The 12,920-nt window shown below is 40.4% G+C and overlaps 1 protein-coding gene across 6 annotated transcripts; it reads left to right on the forward strand.

Annotated features, from left to right (window-relative positions):
* Window positions 1-1,234: 1,234 nt before the first annotated feature.
* LOC134868973 (spindlin-W) lies at window positions 1,235-12,541 on the forward strand. Of its 6 annotated transcripts, none has more exons than XM_063890398.1 (9): window positions 1,246-1,369; window positions 3,296-3,344; window positions 3,545-3,616; window positions 5,218-5,326; window positions 6,485-6,533; window positions 6,690-6,828; window positions 7,212-7,329; window positions 7,767-8,000; window positions 9,002-12,541. In XM_063890398.1, the coding sequence occupies exons 4-9, from the start codon at window positions 5,287-5,289 to the stop codon at window positions 9,199-9,201; spliced, it is 780 nt and encodes a 259-aa protein (XP_063746468.1). In that variant the 5' UTR covers window positions 1,246-1,369; window positions 3,296-3,344; window positions 3,545-3,616; window positions 5,218-5,286; the 3' UTR covers window positions 9,202-12,541. The 6 variants fall into 6 exon arrangements, with proteins under 6 accessions (XP_063746467.1, XP_063746471.1, XP_063746469.1 ...); XM_063890400.1 differs by having other exon boundaries at window positions 1,247-1,369; window positions 3,548-3,616; XM_063890397.1 differs by lacking the exon at window positions 3,296-3,344 and having other exon boundaries at window positions 1,235-1,369.
* Window positions 12,542-12,920: the final 379 nt, after the last annotated feature.

The raw sequence follows: 12,920 nt of genomic DNA on the forward strand, positions 1-12,920 counted from the left end.
GTAAAATTGCACCCCTTGTTTGCTTCTGCCAATAATGACAGCCATACAGCAATGTATAGCCTTTCAAACCTCAGCATTAATTTCAATTCAGCAAACATTAAATTAAACTGTTTTAACAACTGTGAAGACAAAGAAAATGTCTGCTGGCTGAATGGTTACATCTAACTTTTTGCCATATTAATTTCTATGTCTCTCTGTCTGTCTTTCTGTCTGTCTGTCCTCTCTAACTGTGTATCTGTCTGCCTGTCTCTCCTTGTCTCCTCCACTGTCGCATTCAACAGCAGGCGGAACACTATTAAGCAGGGAGAAACAGTGTATACTGCGCCAGACGGTGTCTCTGTATTTCCTCTCGGTTGCACTATTTGTCAGAAGGGGGAGGCGGGGATAGAGAGTGAGGAGTGTCATAGCACAGTAATACAACCGGAAGTGAAGCCATAACAACAAATAACAACTCAGTGTTTCACTTAGAATAACGGAGGTCTTTCCCATGCCTTCCGTATTTATTCTTAAGTAATGTAGATTCTGCTTTCAGAAAGTTGGCGATGCAGTGTGACATTTAATTTCACATAAAGCATTGGTTTACATTTACATGCAAAGCATTAAAAACCTATTATTAGTCATAATAAATGAATTAAAACCCCCAAAATAAAGTTTGAATGAAAGAAAACAAAGGTGATTTGAAAAATGGACGATGGAATACATAGATAACATTGATACAAATAGGCCAAAGCATTTTGTTCCAACCACTGTGTTTTTAGTAGTACAGTAATTTAGAAAAGTTATATAAATGTATAATATACTGTACGTATACAGCCTAATATAATTCTGGATTAATTAAATTAAAATTAAATTCCAAGAATTTTCAGGATCTCAAGCATCTTTCTGAAAGGATTATGAATGCAGCAGGACAACACATGCTTGACAGAGCAAATATAGTTATCCAAGTGTAACTGATGAATAGTAATAGTCTACAGCAGCTATTTGAATAGAACAGGTATACTCAGTATGATTATCACTTGTTTGAATCCATGTTGAAAATGTGTCAAATCACATTCTGTCAAATCCTAAAATTATATTATCTTTTAATGCAGCATTTTTTTTTTTTACTGAAAAATGTTACTAGATATTACGGTTGAACAAAAAAGCCGGGCTAGCTTTACCCTGTTTCCAGGCTTTATGCTAAACTACTGCTTTTATTTTGAAAGGCTCAACCGGATGTGGAATGTGTTATGTATGTCTTAACTTTCTGTGGCGATATGGCTGTGTCGTCTCCGCTGTTTCCTGAAGTCAAACGGGCTCTGTGGACAGACAGCAGGACAGAACCTGCCGCAGTGTGCTGCTGAGACCTCCATTTTTTAAAATAAGAACGGTAAGACAGAAACAAACATGCACCTGTGATAGCTAGCAGCCCGCTCTCAGGTAAACAGCCAGAGGCGACACACACTGAGCGCTCGTTTTGTCGGTGGCGGTCTCCCGCCGACGGTTAGTCTGGCGGGTGGGGGCGGGGGAGGCAGCCAAGACAGCAAGAGACTGAGCCTGAACTCAGCTGCTGTCTCTCTGCGGGGGAGAGCTCTGCCTTTCGCGCAGAATTGCTATTGGATAGTCCCTCTGTTGCCCACTTGTCTGAGGTCCCTTATCCTCTAACCTGGGACTGTTAATATAGTATCGAGCAACATGGCTGACACTGGCCCTGCACAACCTGCTGGGTCATTTTTTTAGTTGCAAATGATGACTGTAAAATTACTACAGTTTTATATAGCCAGTTAGCAAGGTGTCGGACAAACTTTACAATGACACCTGCGAAAAGGGAAAGACACGTGGCTATAACAGCTATCAGTCAGTATACTAAGATAACTTAATGGCGTCATTTTATTTACATAGAGTCTAGTTTTAGTGTATTACAGATGCATTTCATATTTCCTTATTCCAGTGCATTACAAAAGTAATACAAGTCAGGCTTTGTATTTTTATGTTGCTGAAGTCTGATTGATTTGAATGCTCCGGTCTGGTGAAGGCCACGCCCCCTTTACCAACCTGTAACCAAATGAGATCAGAGGTCAGCTGCAGCCTGAGGCTCCCTGCTGAGCAGCCTCTGAGGATTAGAGCAGGGACACATTACAGTGGTGTCTTTTTGTCCATCTGGTACCCACAACTGTATTATTCCACCACAGCACATCTTTTGTTGCACTCTATGTGAAGTTGCAATGAAAAGCTTTATTTTTTAAAGGCACAGTACACCCAAATCACAATAAAAACGTACTATTCTCCTGACAAAGTTTTTTTTTTCTTTAAAATATTTTGAAATTGCATAGTACAATGGAAATGATGTTTGTCCTCTCTTCTCCTGGGGTCTTGGGGGACCTCTACAAAGTGTAAGGTGTGGGTCACATGACAGTCAGAAAGCAGCCAAAGGAGTACTTTTCAGTAACTTTCATTTATTTTAAAGGGGCAGTTCATCCGCAATTCTAAGATATAGCTTTTCTATTAAACATAATAAACTTATTTTCTGGCTATTTGGAGTAATCACTTAGTTTTGCTTTATAAAATAGAGAAACAAAACAAAAAGCATGAGTTATTGGCAGGATTGGAGTCAAAGTCCTAGAAGTAGTATTTTGAAAACACATGGAGCTGTAGTCTGGTTGTCTTCACAGTTAGGGCATTGTTGGGACTTGATATGATCCAGATGTTTGGGGGGGGGGAGACCACGGGGAAACCTTCCTGATAGATTTCTCAGTCTGGACTTCCTTGTGTGTGTGTGTGTGTGTGTGTGTGTTAGACTGAGCTCCACCCCTCTGGTTTTGTACATTGAAGTTGAATTCTGAGTGTGTCTGTCCACCACGCATCATGCTGTCAGATCCAAGGCTCCAGGCAGAGCGCTGGGCTTTATAGCCAATTTCCATAGTGGCCAATCACATGTTATGTTTAGTCATGGGATGCCATTGGGCCTCAAAATACTTTTTTGTTCTTTTCGTTTGTCATTTTCTCAGTGTTCCTTCCTAATAATAACAGTGGTTGGAGGTTTGTTAGGTAAAAGGTGTTGAGTTGTAGGCCTTGATCTGCAGAGGGTCAGGTGTGTGACTTCCTCACCCCTCCTCTCACAAACAATGAACATCGTTGGAACAGATCCGTGTTGCCTGCCACCTCCTCATTTTCATTTTTCCTACTTAAGTGTTGTCATTTAAGAATGGCTCTAGCCCCCAAAATATTCTAAATATAAAATATTATGAATACATGAATTATTGCATGCTGTTTTGCGTAGTGTTAATATCTAATTTATGAGGCGATTATGTTGCAGGGGCTTGATGGGCGACAGGAGTCTACCATGGACTGCTCACATGTGTACTGTATGTACTTCATTTTTGATAAAAGCATCAGCTAAATGACATGTCATGTAAAGATATCATATATGTTTTAGATGTCTTTGTTCAGGTCCTTCATATGTAATCAGGAAGTACAAAAGAAGTGCCCATGAGCAAGACACCTATCCACCTGTCCACAATTTCAGATGAATCATCTTTAGATTTTGTTACATTTGTGTGTTCAGCAGATACACGTCCTGAATCCTGAAAATCCAGAAAACTGCTGAACATCCCATCATCCTGGAGCCTGGAGACGGGTAAATATGCTGAGCCTGAAACATTCTTGACTCTATTGGTTTGAAAGGAATGCTGTTGCACTGAGTAAACTAAGTATAGCAGACATTTAATGCCAACTTTCGGAAATAAACACACACAGAGGAATTTTGGTCCGTAGAAAGAAGTGTTCGGTGCAGTATCCAACACTACCGGTCCAGTGTAATATTTCTAACATTTCCATATATGAAGGCTGACCTGGAAGATAGCATCAAGTGTTCCCTTGAAAAAGAGAGATTCTTTTCCATTGGCAGAAAATGTTCAAGTTCACGTTTATGATACTTACATGTTTGGTTCAGCAGAATAATGTCCACATATTAACATATTAAGTTATGACTTTTAGAGTCTAAATGCAAACGTAAAAAGCTTATATTAGTCTATAGACTAAATAAATGTTTCTCCCTTTTCTACTCTACTATTATACAGCTCCAGAAAAAATTCCGACCACTCCAGATGTTTCTTAAATCTTTATCTCTAAATGTATGGCAGCCAGAAATGTTGTCAGTAGTTTATAGAATACAATTAAAATATATATATATCATTTAACTCAAAGACATACCCATAAATAAAAACAACAGAGAAACTGATATGCTGCAGTGGTCTCTTAATTTTTTCCGGAGGTGTATATTATTATTAGTATTAAACTAACAACGTCACAGTCACATGACTTCACATCACCACGCTAAACTATAGGCGTTTAGTCTCACATTTTGACACTTGTTAGCAACTGCCATCTTTAAATTCACAAGCGGAGCATTAACGTAATTTATTCAGTAGACCAAAAATATATATTTTTTAAGCCTGTAGAATATGTTCCGTAGGCTGGGACGTCTCTGCAGTTCCGCATGACTTAATTCAGAATTATATTTTGACAAAAGTTATGCCTTAAATAAATATTTTGCCCCAACAATTTGCATATTGCCCTAGTCCATATTGAAATATTGATAGGACTCTGATCCGCTGTGGTTGGAATGTGTATTTCCCCTGCGTCCAGTCTTTGTGCTGAGATAAAGACATTAAAATGCAGGGTTTCCATTATGTCGCTTCACACAGATGAACATCATCATCGAGACAAAATGACTGGGCTGCAATTTGGAAAGATGATCTAAAGTGCTAAATGACTGTTGATATTGGAGGGATGTGTCATTATTGTCATTATCATTAGAGGATGTCTTTAAAACCCTCATGGTGTGTTTTTTCTTCTTTAAAAAACTAAGATGTTCAATGAAGCCTGTAGAAATGATTCATGGCTGGGACATCTGCAGCACCACAGTCATAGTTCAGAGTATTATTAACATACATAACACACTTTTCCATATTGTGATTTCAGTGACATTTCAATTCATTACATGGCCCTCCATCATGACATTTAATATCAAGCTGAAAGTCAATTATCAGTTTCTGATTGAGGGGAAACATTCAGCATGTCCTGAAATGATCTGCAGTTTGTCACTCGACATGTTACTGTTGATGATATTGTTGTTCCTGCTTTCAACCAGCAGAGATCAGCAAAGGGGTTGTCGTGTGGCCAGTCGTCATTTTGTGGTACCTCACAGGGCATGATGTATGTGTTTCTCTGCTGCAGTGTGAGCTGGACAGGTGTGTGTTGTATCTGTGTGTCGGGGCAGCCTGGCTGCCTGCTGCCTTTTGATGAATGAAGAGCTCTCCGGGACACAGAGGCACAGCTGATGCAGGTCAGAGGTCATCCCACTGCCAGAACACACACAGTCATTACACTCACACAAAACTCGCATGACTCAATAACTGTGCTCTTTGTTTTCCAACTATTTCTGTTGGATTTAGTGCATTTGTATTAAAATCCACCTGCAGAGATTTATTCACTTCGTCACGTGGGGATGCAGACTGAGAGGAAGCAGAGGTTGAATCATCCTTGTTGAGTTTAGAACACAATAACATATAAGATTTGAGTTGGCTGTGATTTAAATTGGTGCAGGGATGAAGTATTTTTGTAGACCAAGACTGAAGTTAGCATTGCAATCTCCCTCTACAAAAAGATATGGGATTTTTCCTTGGATCATGGATTCAAACTAACGTTTATGATATTTACACAGTTAGTAGGGATAATTTAGCAGGATAATCTCCACATATTAACACCACTTTCTGAACTAAAAAGCTAATGTTGGGCTATAAAGGAGCTACAGCACGGTCACATGGCTTCACGTCACCACCGCTAAGCTAAAGGCGGCTAATGTTGAGCGTGATGACGTTTATTTGTCTCATTTAGACACGTGTTAACAACCTCCATTTTTTAATTTAACAGTGGGGTATTTACTGATGTATTTTATGTGGTAGAACAAAACTTTAAAATCTCTTCAGCTTGTGTTGAGAAATCCTTTTTTGGAAACTGAAAATTCCATCAAGGGTATTATGTCAGAAAGGCCTCTTGATAGTTCTAAATTCTGTTTGTTTATCATTAATGTAAATGTTTACTACACAATTGTTTCCATTACTTTTGGATCCAACAGTGGCAGTGTGTGTGACAGGGTCCGAGGGCTATTCACTGCTATTCTAAATGTATCCGTAATCCTCTTCTGGCTAGCACAGAAGAGGATTAGGGAAAAAAATGTTTGGGATGTGAAACAAAATATAAGATTAATTGAGTTCTGAATCAGAATTCTGAGAAAAAAGCTGAATTCTGAGATTAAATTCAGAATTTGGATTTAAAAAAATGATATATTCTTTCTGAACAAACACTTTAGTGAATGTTATTCATATGGCCCTAATCCTCTTCCATAGGGCTGGAACACACACACATACCACTATGCTTTATCCCAGCAGGAAGTTGTCCTTTTGAACAGTGTTCAGTGAATGTGATTTATGTTTCTCTTCAGGGCATGCAGGTGTTTCTGATAATATGATGAAGAAAAAGAATCCCCATAAGTAAGTTGACATATTTCTGTAATGGCCAAACTAATTAGACTCAAACTAGTAATCTGAAATAATGTCTGTTCCCAAATGATGGAGTCCAGCAGATGCAGTTCAGTGGGAGCGGTAATCATGCCGGAGTGTTGACTGTTGTTTCATGTCTCCCTGTAGGAAACACAAGAGCAGTTTGAGTCCCAACTCCAAGGTTCTAATGCAGCCGCAGCGGAACATCGTGGGCTGCAGGATCCAGCACGTGTGGAAGGAAGGAGGGGGGGGGCATGCGGTGTGGAAAGGAACTGTTCTGGACCAGGTGAGGAGAGGGTCCAGTGTATCTCCATGACGAAGTGCCTTGGTCAGGCTCCATGTGTGTCAGCACCCACCTGATTCGGATTCTTCTAAGTCCAAAAGAATCCACATCAGTTTTATAGAAAGTGGGTTTACACACACATGGGAGCTGCTTTGCTCTATGGAGGTGCACATATAGACACAGTATAAGGAAATAAGCTAAGAGAGATAAATCCACATTTATTGATAAAGTTAGGTGTAATGTAGGGCGATGACGTCATAAAATATGACTCTCAAAGCTTTATTTGGGGATGGAAGCTTTAAATACACCAATCTAATGGACCGTTCAGGGTGTGTGGAGCATAGCTCAGAGACAAAGAACTAATGATTTTAATGTGTGTCCACCAGGTGCCAGTGAACCCGTCGCTCTTCCTGATAAAGTACGATGGTTTCGACTGTGTTTATGGTCTGGAGCTCCATAAAGACGAGAGGGTTCAGGGACTGGAGGTGCTCCCCGACAGACTGGGTAAGACACAAGGCTGCTCAGTCAGTATGCTAGTAGCTAGAATCAGTCATTTCAGTTCTTGTTGCCAGTAAACCGTTTATTATTCATACCCCTTTTACTCTCACACCTGTAGTATTTGTGTGTAACATTTTCCTGGTGGCGCCGCACTGGTTGACACTCGCCGAAAGTAACTGAAACTGGTTCAGAACATTTAGGTCATTACTGATGCTAATACGCATAGCAATAATCGCCCCCTGCTTAGGGAAATATTTATTGGCATCCAGCTTGGCATGATGTAAATATGTCTGACGAGCTGAGCCGGACATGTGTGTCCATTTCACAGCCAATCCTTTTGTTTTAAATCCTTGTAGTCACCTCACTTTGTCTACTGAGTCAGCAGTGAGGTGACTAAAGGAAAAGTGCAGAAGTTTGCAACAGCGTTCCCCTTCTCCCTGCAGCTAAGCCCCGTGTAGCAGACGTCAGCCTGGCGGACACCATGATAGGGAAAGCTGTGGAGCACATGTTTGAGACTGAGGAGGGCCCAAAGGAGGAGTGGAGGGGGATGGTGCTGGCCAAGGCCCCCATCATAACTACCTGGTTCTACATCACCTACGAGAAGGACCCGGTCCTCTACATGTACCAGCTGCTGGAGGACTACAAAGAGGGAGACCTCCGCATCATGCCCGACTCCAGTGAGTTCAGTTATCTGTTCAGCCCAAGTGGAGATTTAGGGAGGAGGCCCACCGGCTGCCTTCATGGGTCCTGAGCATCTGGATTATATCTGAATGAGGATTTACAGGTGGAAGAAGTAATCAGAGGATTTACTTACAGTGTAAAAGTACAAGTGATGCATTTAAAGTTTGCATTCAAATATAATCAAAGTACCAAAAGTAAAAGTACTCGTTATGCAGAAAAGCCCATTTTAGATCCATGTTTGAAAGGATTGTGTTATAATTATTGACGCATTAACCCTTAACCTAACCCTTTGAATGACTTTATATACGACTGGGCAGCTTACTAATTATGATATATGATTATTCATTAGTGGATTTACATTTTGTATTGATCATTTTAATCTGCATAGTAACAAGTAACTTAATCTGTAAAATCAGTAAAAAGTGGCCTAATGTGAAATCACTACAAGTACGTCAATGTTTTACTATAGTGCAGTAAATCTACTTAGTTACTTTCTACCTCTGGTATTCTAATACCTTAAAAGGCAGACGTGCTGTTGTGAGTTGTATATGTATTATTATGAACTTACAAATGCAAATGTAATGTATTCACTAAATTGATTTAAATGTTCTGTTTATATTTGAGAAATATCAAGTCAGTCAGAGAGCTTTCCTCTGTGCAGTTAACCAGGGAGAGTCAGAAGCATGCGAGGGGATGGATGTTAATATGTGTGTGTGTGTGTGTGTGTGTGTGTGTGTGTGTGTGTGTGTGTGTGTGTGTGTGTGTGTGTGTGTGTGTGTGTGTGTGTGTGTGTGTGTGTGTGTGTGTGTGTGTGTGTGTGTGTGTGTGTGTGTGTGTGTGTGTGTGTGTGTGTGTGTGTGTGTGTGTGTGTGTGTGTGTGTGTGTGTGTGTGTGTGTGTGTGTGTGTGTGTGTGTGTGTGTGTGTGTGTGTGTGTGTGTGTGTGTGCGCCTGCCTGCCTGCCTGTGTGTGCCTGCCTGCCTGCCTGCCTGCCTGCAGACGACAGCGTCCCGTCAGAGAGGGAGCCCGGGGAGGTGGTGGACAGTCTGGTGGGGAAACAGGTGGAGTACGCCAAGGAGGACGGCGGCAAACGGACAGGCATGGTCATCCACCAGGTGGAGGCCAAGCCCTCTGTCTACTTCATCAAGTTCGACGACGACTTCCTTATTTACGTTTACGACCTGGTCAAAACTTCGTAGAACTTTGCAGGCATCTTGTGCGCCGCCCCACCTTACTAACAGAAAGCAGCACATGATGATGATCCTCAGAGCAGCAGAGACAAAAAGAGATGTGGTGGATAGTTTCTGAGGATTGGCTTGTTTCCGGAAGCTTTAAATGGAATGAAACAAACACCTGGGACCTTTACCCATGACCCTCCCAGACCCCTAACATATAGCTAGACAAAGTCCTTAATACATTTCTGAAAATGTTGACTAATAATTCTGTTCTCCAGAAAACATTTCAAAAGCCTTCAGCATTCTGTGGCAGCGAGACACGATTATATTTACAAAAAGTATCTGACCCCCTAAATCCCCTTTTGACCTCCAAGACCTCCTCACACCTGAAGGAAGTACATGTCATTGAATTGTGGTCATATCCATCTCTTCTGTTCTAAAGAAGGAAATGTAGACGAGCTGCTGGCAGCATGGACTCAGGACTGAAGGTCTACAAGATATGTTGAAATGTGTCCTACAACAGGTATGACACCCGGCCACAGAGAGGTAAACGGACCGGACACTGAGAAGTAAGAAGTTAAGTCTGGAGCGGGCTGGTGAAAAAGGCTTCAAAATGAGACCTGAGGGAGAATTCTCAGAAAACAAAACTTAGCAAATGCAATCATGATGTAAATAAGCTGGTGTTTGATTCTGGAAGTCTCCGAACAGCACTACTTTGTGTTGAGTAAGCACTGTCCTCTGTCTCATTCAGGACTGGCATCGCAACTGGAAGCCCATTCCTGCCCCAAAAAGAAAAAGATTAGGATGAAAGTTAGAAAAGAAGAAAGCCAAAGCAGTTATCAGATGAAAATGATGGCTTGATTAACGCAACAATGAGACAGTCATTATGTCCTTATTTCTTAACCTTTTTTCAATGTTCACTTTGAATATGTCTTGATCTCCTTATTTTAGCTTAATATTAACACACATTTAAGTTGGTGGGCTTAAAACCTTTTATTGATTTTAAAATAAATTATAATTCAAAACTAAAATATGATGTCATAAATCAGATTTATCAAGCTGTTATTGTTTATCATTTCTGACATGTCATCTATTTATTCTTGGCTGAAATGGGATTCCATATGACTCAGCTCCATACGACAGGAAACAGCACACACTGATGTAATGTGATCTGAGCTTCAGCACAGCACCACGCTGCATTCAGGGCCCTTTGTCTGGTTTCTATATAAGTCTTTGGATTGGCTCTTGTCTGTTCAGTGAAATGAAAGCCCTCCCTGTCCATGTTTTAATGTTAAATAACAGATGGACAAACACCTGGATTTATTTGGTTCTTCCTTTTCGATCTTCTTGATCTCTGAACACAGACTTGTTAAAGGAAACATGGTTTGATGCAGTTACATCTTGGGAGATAATAATAATCCATGGACAGCTCATGATGATGTCACACTCAAACTGTCTCCAGAAGATTAGCAGTTCCAATCTATGGACACAGTGAAGTGTTCTGTCTCGGAGGCATCAGTGGTTCAATCCACTTTAAAGCATCAAACACAGAGCAGATGGTGGTGTGTATGGTGGTGTGTATGAAGTGACTTTTCCTTTTATACAAATGTACATTTTATTTTATTTGGATATCCTTGAACCTGAAGGTTTTTCATACAGCGTGTAAAGATGTAAAAGGCTTGTATTTGTTCTTGAATGTTGAATTTGAAGGTAAGAAGAATGAATCCCAAATAAATAATGCATTTTTGGATGAAAATAAGAATTCTGGGAGGCCTTCATGAAAACAGATGAGTAGTGAAAATAATGTCAGTTTGAGACTTAAGGATCATTTTTCATTACAACAGAGCTACCAGATTAATCAGAATTATGAACACATTTTGCAGAGCAGCAGGAGGGCAGCCCACTGACCTGGTTCTTTGGTTTTGTATGTTTTAATGTATGTATGGAAACCCTGACATGGTGTGCTTTGTCTTCGTTTGGTCATGCCATGATATTAGTTAAGTGTCCTGGTGACAGGAGCATGTTAATACACACACACACACACACACACACACACACACACACACACACACACACACACACACACCCCCTATGGTATTGTGTTAAGTGTAATTTTCTGTATGGAGAATAAATATAAGAGGCAAGCTAAACGGACACCAGTAAATGGAAAAGGAATGGACGGAGTTTAGATGGAGACTTTGTATCTGACTTTTATCCACCTGGCAAGTTAAGTGTGCGTCAATCACGACCAGATAGCGAATCCTCAGTGGCTCTACAACACTCATTCAAAAACCAAAGTGTTTTTTATTACCTTTCCTTCTTGTCTCCCTTCTTCATTATGAAGCCGCACACCTCGGCTCATGCCCGATGTTGGTCAGGAAGTCTTCGATGGTATGTGAAGGACTAGGTATTTCAGTTTGATTCTTCAAAACAAAGCGAGCAGCTCATGATGTCCCTGACAGGAAACGCTCACCTTGCCGTTAAGGCAGTTGCGCAGCCTCATCAGAGGTCATCTGGTTCCCTCAGACAGCTTGCCCAGAATCTTCACTCTGACCTGAGGAACAAATCGGAGACCTTCATCACCAAGACCCAACTCTCACCAGCCCCACAGAGCGTTTCAAACAATGACATCAAGTGCTCCTTCACTCTGGACTGAGATGCTGTGATCTCAGCTCATGGCCTTTCCTTCCTGCCAGTAAATTGTGTAATTTCCACTTTGATCTTTAATATTTATATTCATGCTTTTTATTAATATTAAGCTAGCTTTGGCTCTTGCTGTAACAATGTAACTGTCCCCTCTGTGGGGGAACCAAGGTATTCTGATTCTCCAGCTGAACAGTGAGAGGACACTCCAGTCCTTGAATACCCCAAGAAGCATAAATACAGCTTGATAAATCTAAGCTGCTCAAAAAGGTCCAGAGCCTCAAATGAAAGCTCATGCAATGAACATTTCTTCTGAAAAGAATACTGTGCAGACTGTTCACTTGTTGTAGCGCTGACACACACTAAATAACCACCTTTTAGAAATGTTTCTTCAGATTGTTATTGTTCAGTTATGTTGGTGTGGAGAACACACACGATGTGTTCTAAGCCTCTGCTACAACTGTAGTTCTTTCCTCCCTTGGTGGGTCATTGGCACACCTTTCTGCTGCTCCTTTATTCCCAGCTGTTTTACACCATGAGGTTGTAAAATGCTGAAGGTTCCTGTTTTAAAGTGGACTGATTACAGTTATAGGTTTTACTGGTTGACTATATTCAACTTGGGAGATTCAAAGTGTTTCTCATTTGAATACACTACTGCTTTAAAGAATCTGAATGTATGACTAGATTGATAATTTGTTCAATAAAAAAAAATATAAACTCTTGTGTGGAGATATATCATTTATTGGTAACCTTCCCAATAAAGCAATTTTAATTTGTAATATTCATCAACAATTACTTATAAATGATACATTTACCCTTAACTGGGCAGGCAATTGCTCATTTAACTAATAATTATAAGTCATACATTTTATTAAGAAAATGAGTTAAATTTGACCCAATTTCTTAAAATGAGTTTTGTATGTAAAACTTGGGTAATTTTAACCTAATACAGTAGGGGAAATCTATTCAAAAGATGTGTGCACATCGTTACCTTCCTTTTATTGAGTAATCTTACAGGTTGTTTTTTACAGTGTACTTGTGGTGAACAGTTTCATACAGCAGCAACTCTTTACAGAACTACTGCAGCAGGAAGTTGTCAC

Source organism: Eleginops maclovinus, chromosome 8 (genome assembly GCF_036324505.1).
Source record: "Eleginops maclovinus isolate JMC-PN-2008 ecotype Puerto Natales chromosome 8, JC_Emac_rtc_rv5, whole genome shotgun sequence".
NCBI classification, from domain to species: domain Eukaryota; kingdom Metazoa; phylum Chordata; class Actinopteri; order Perciformes; family Eleginopidae; genus Eleginops; species Eleginops maclovinus.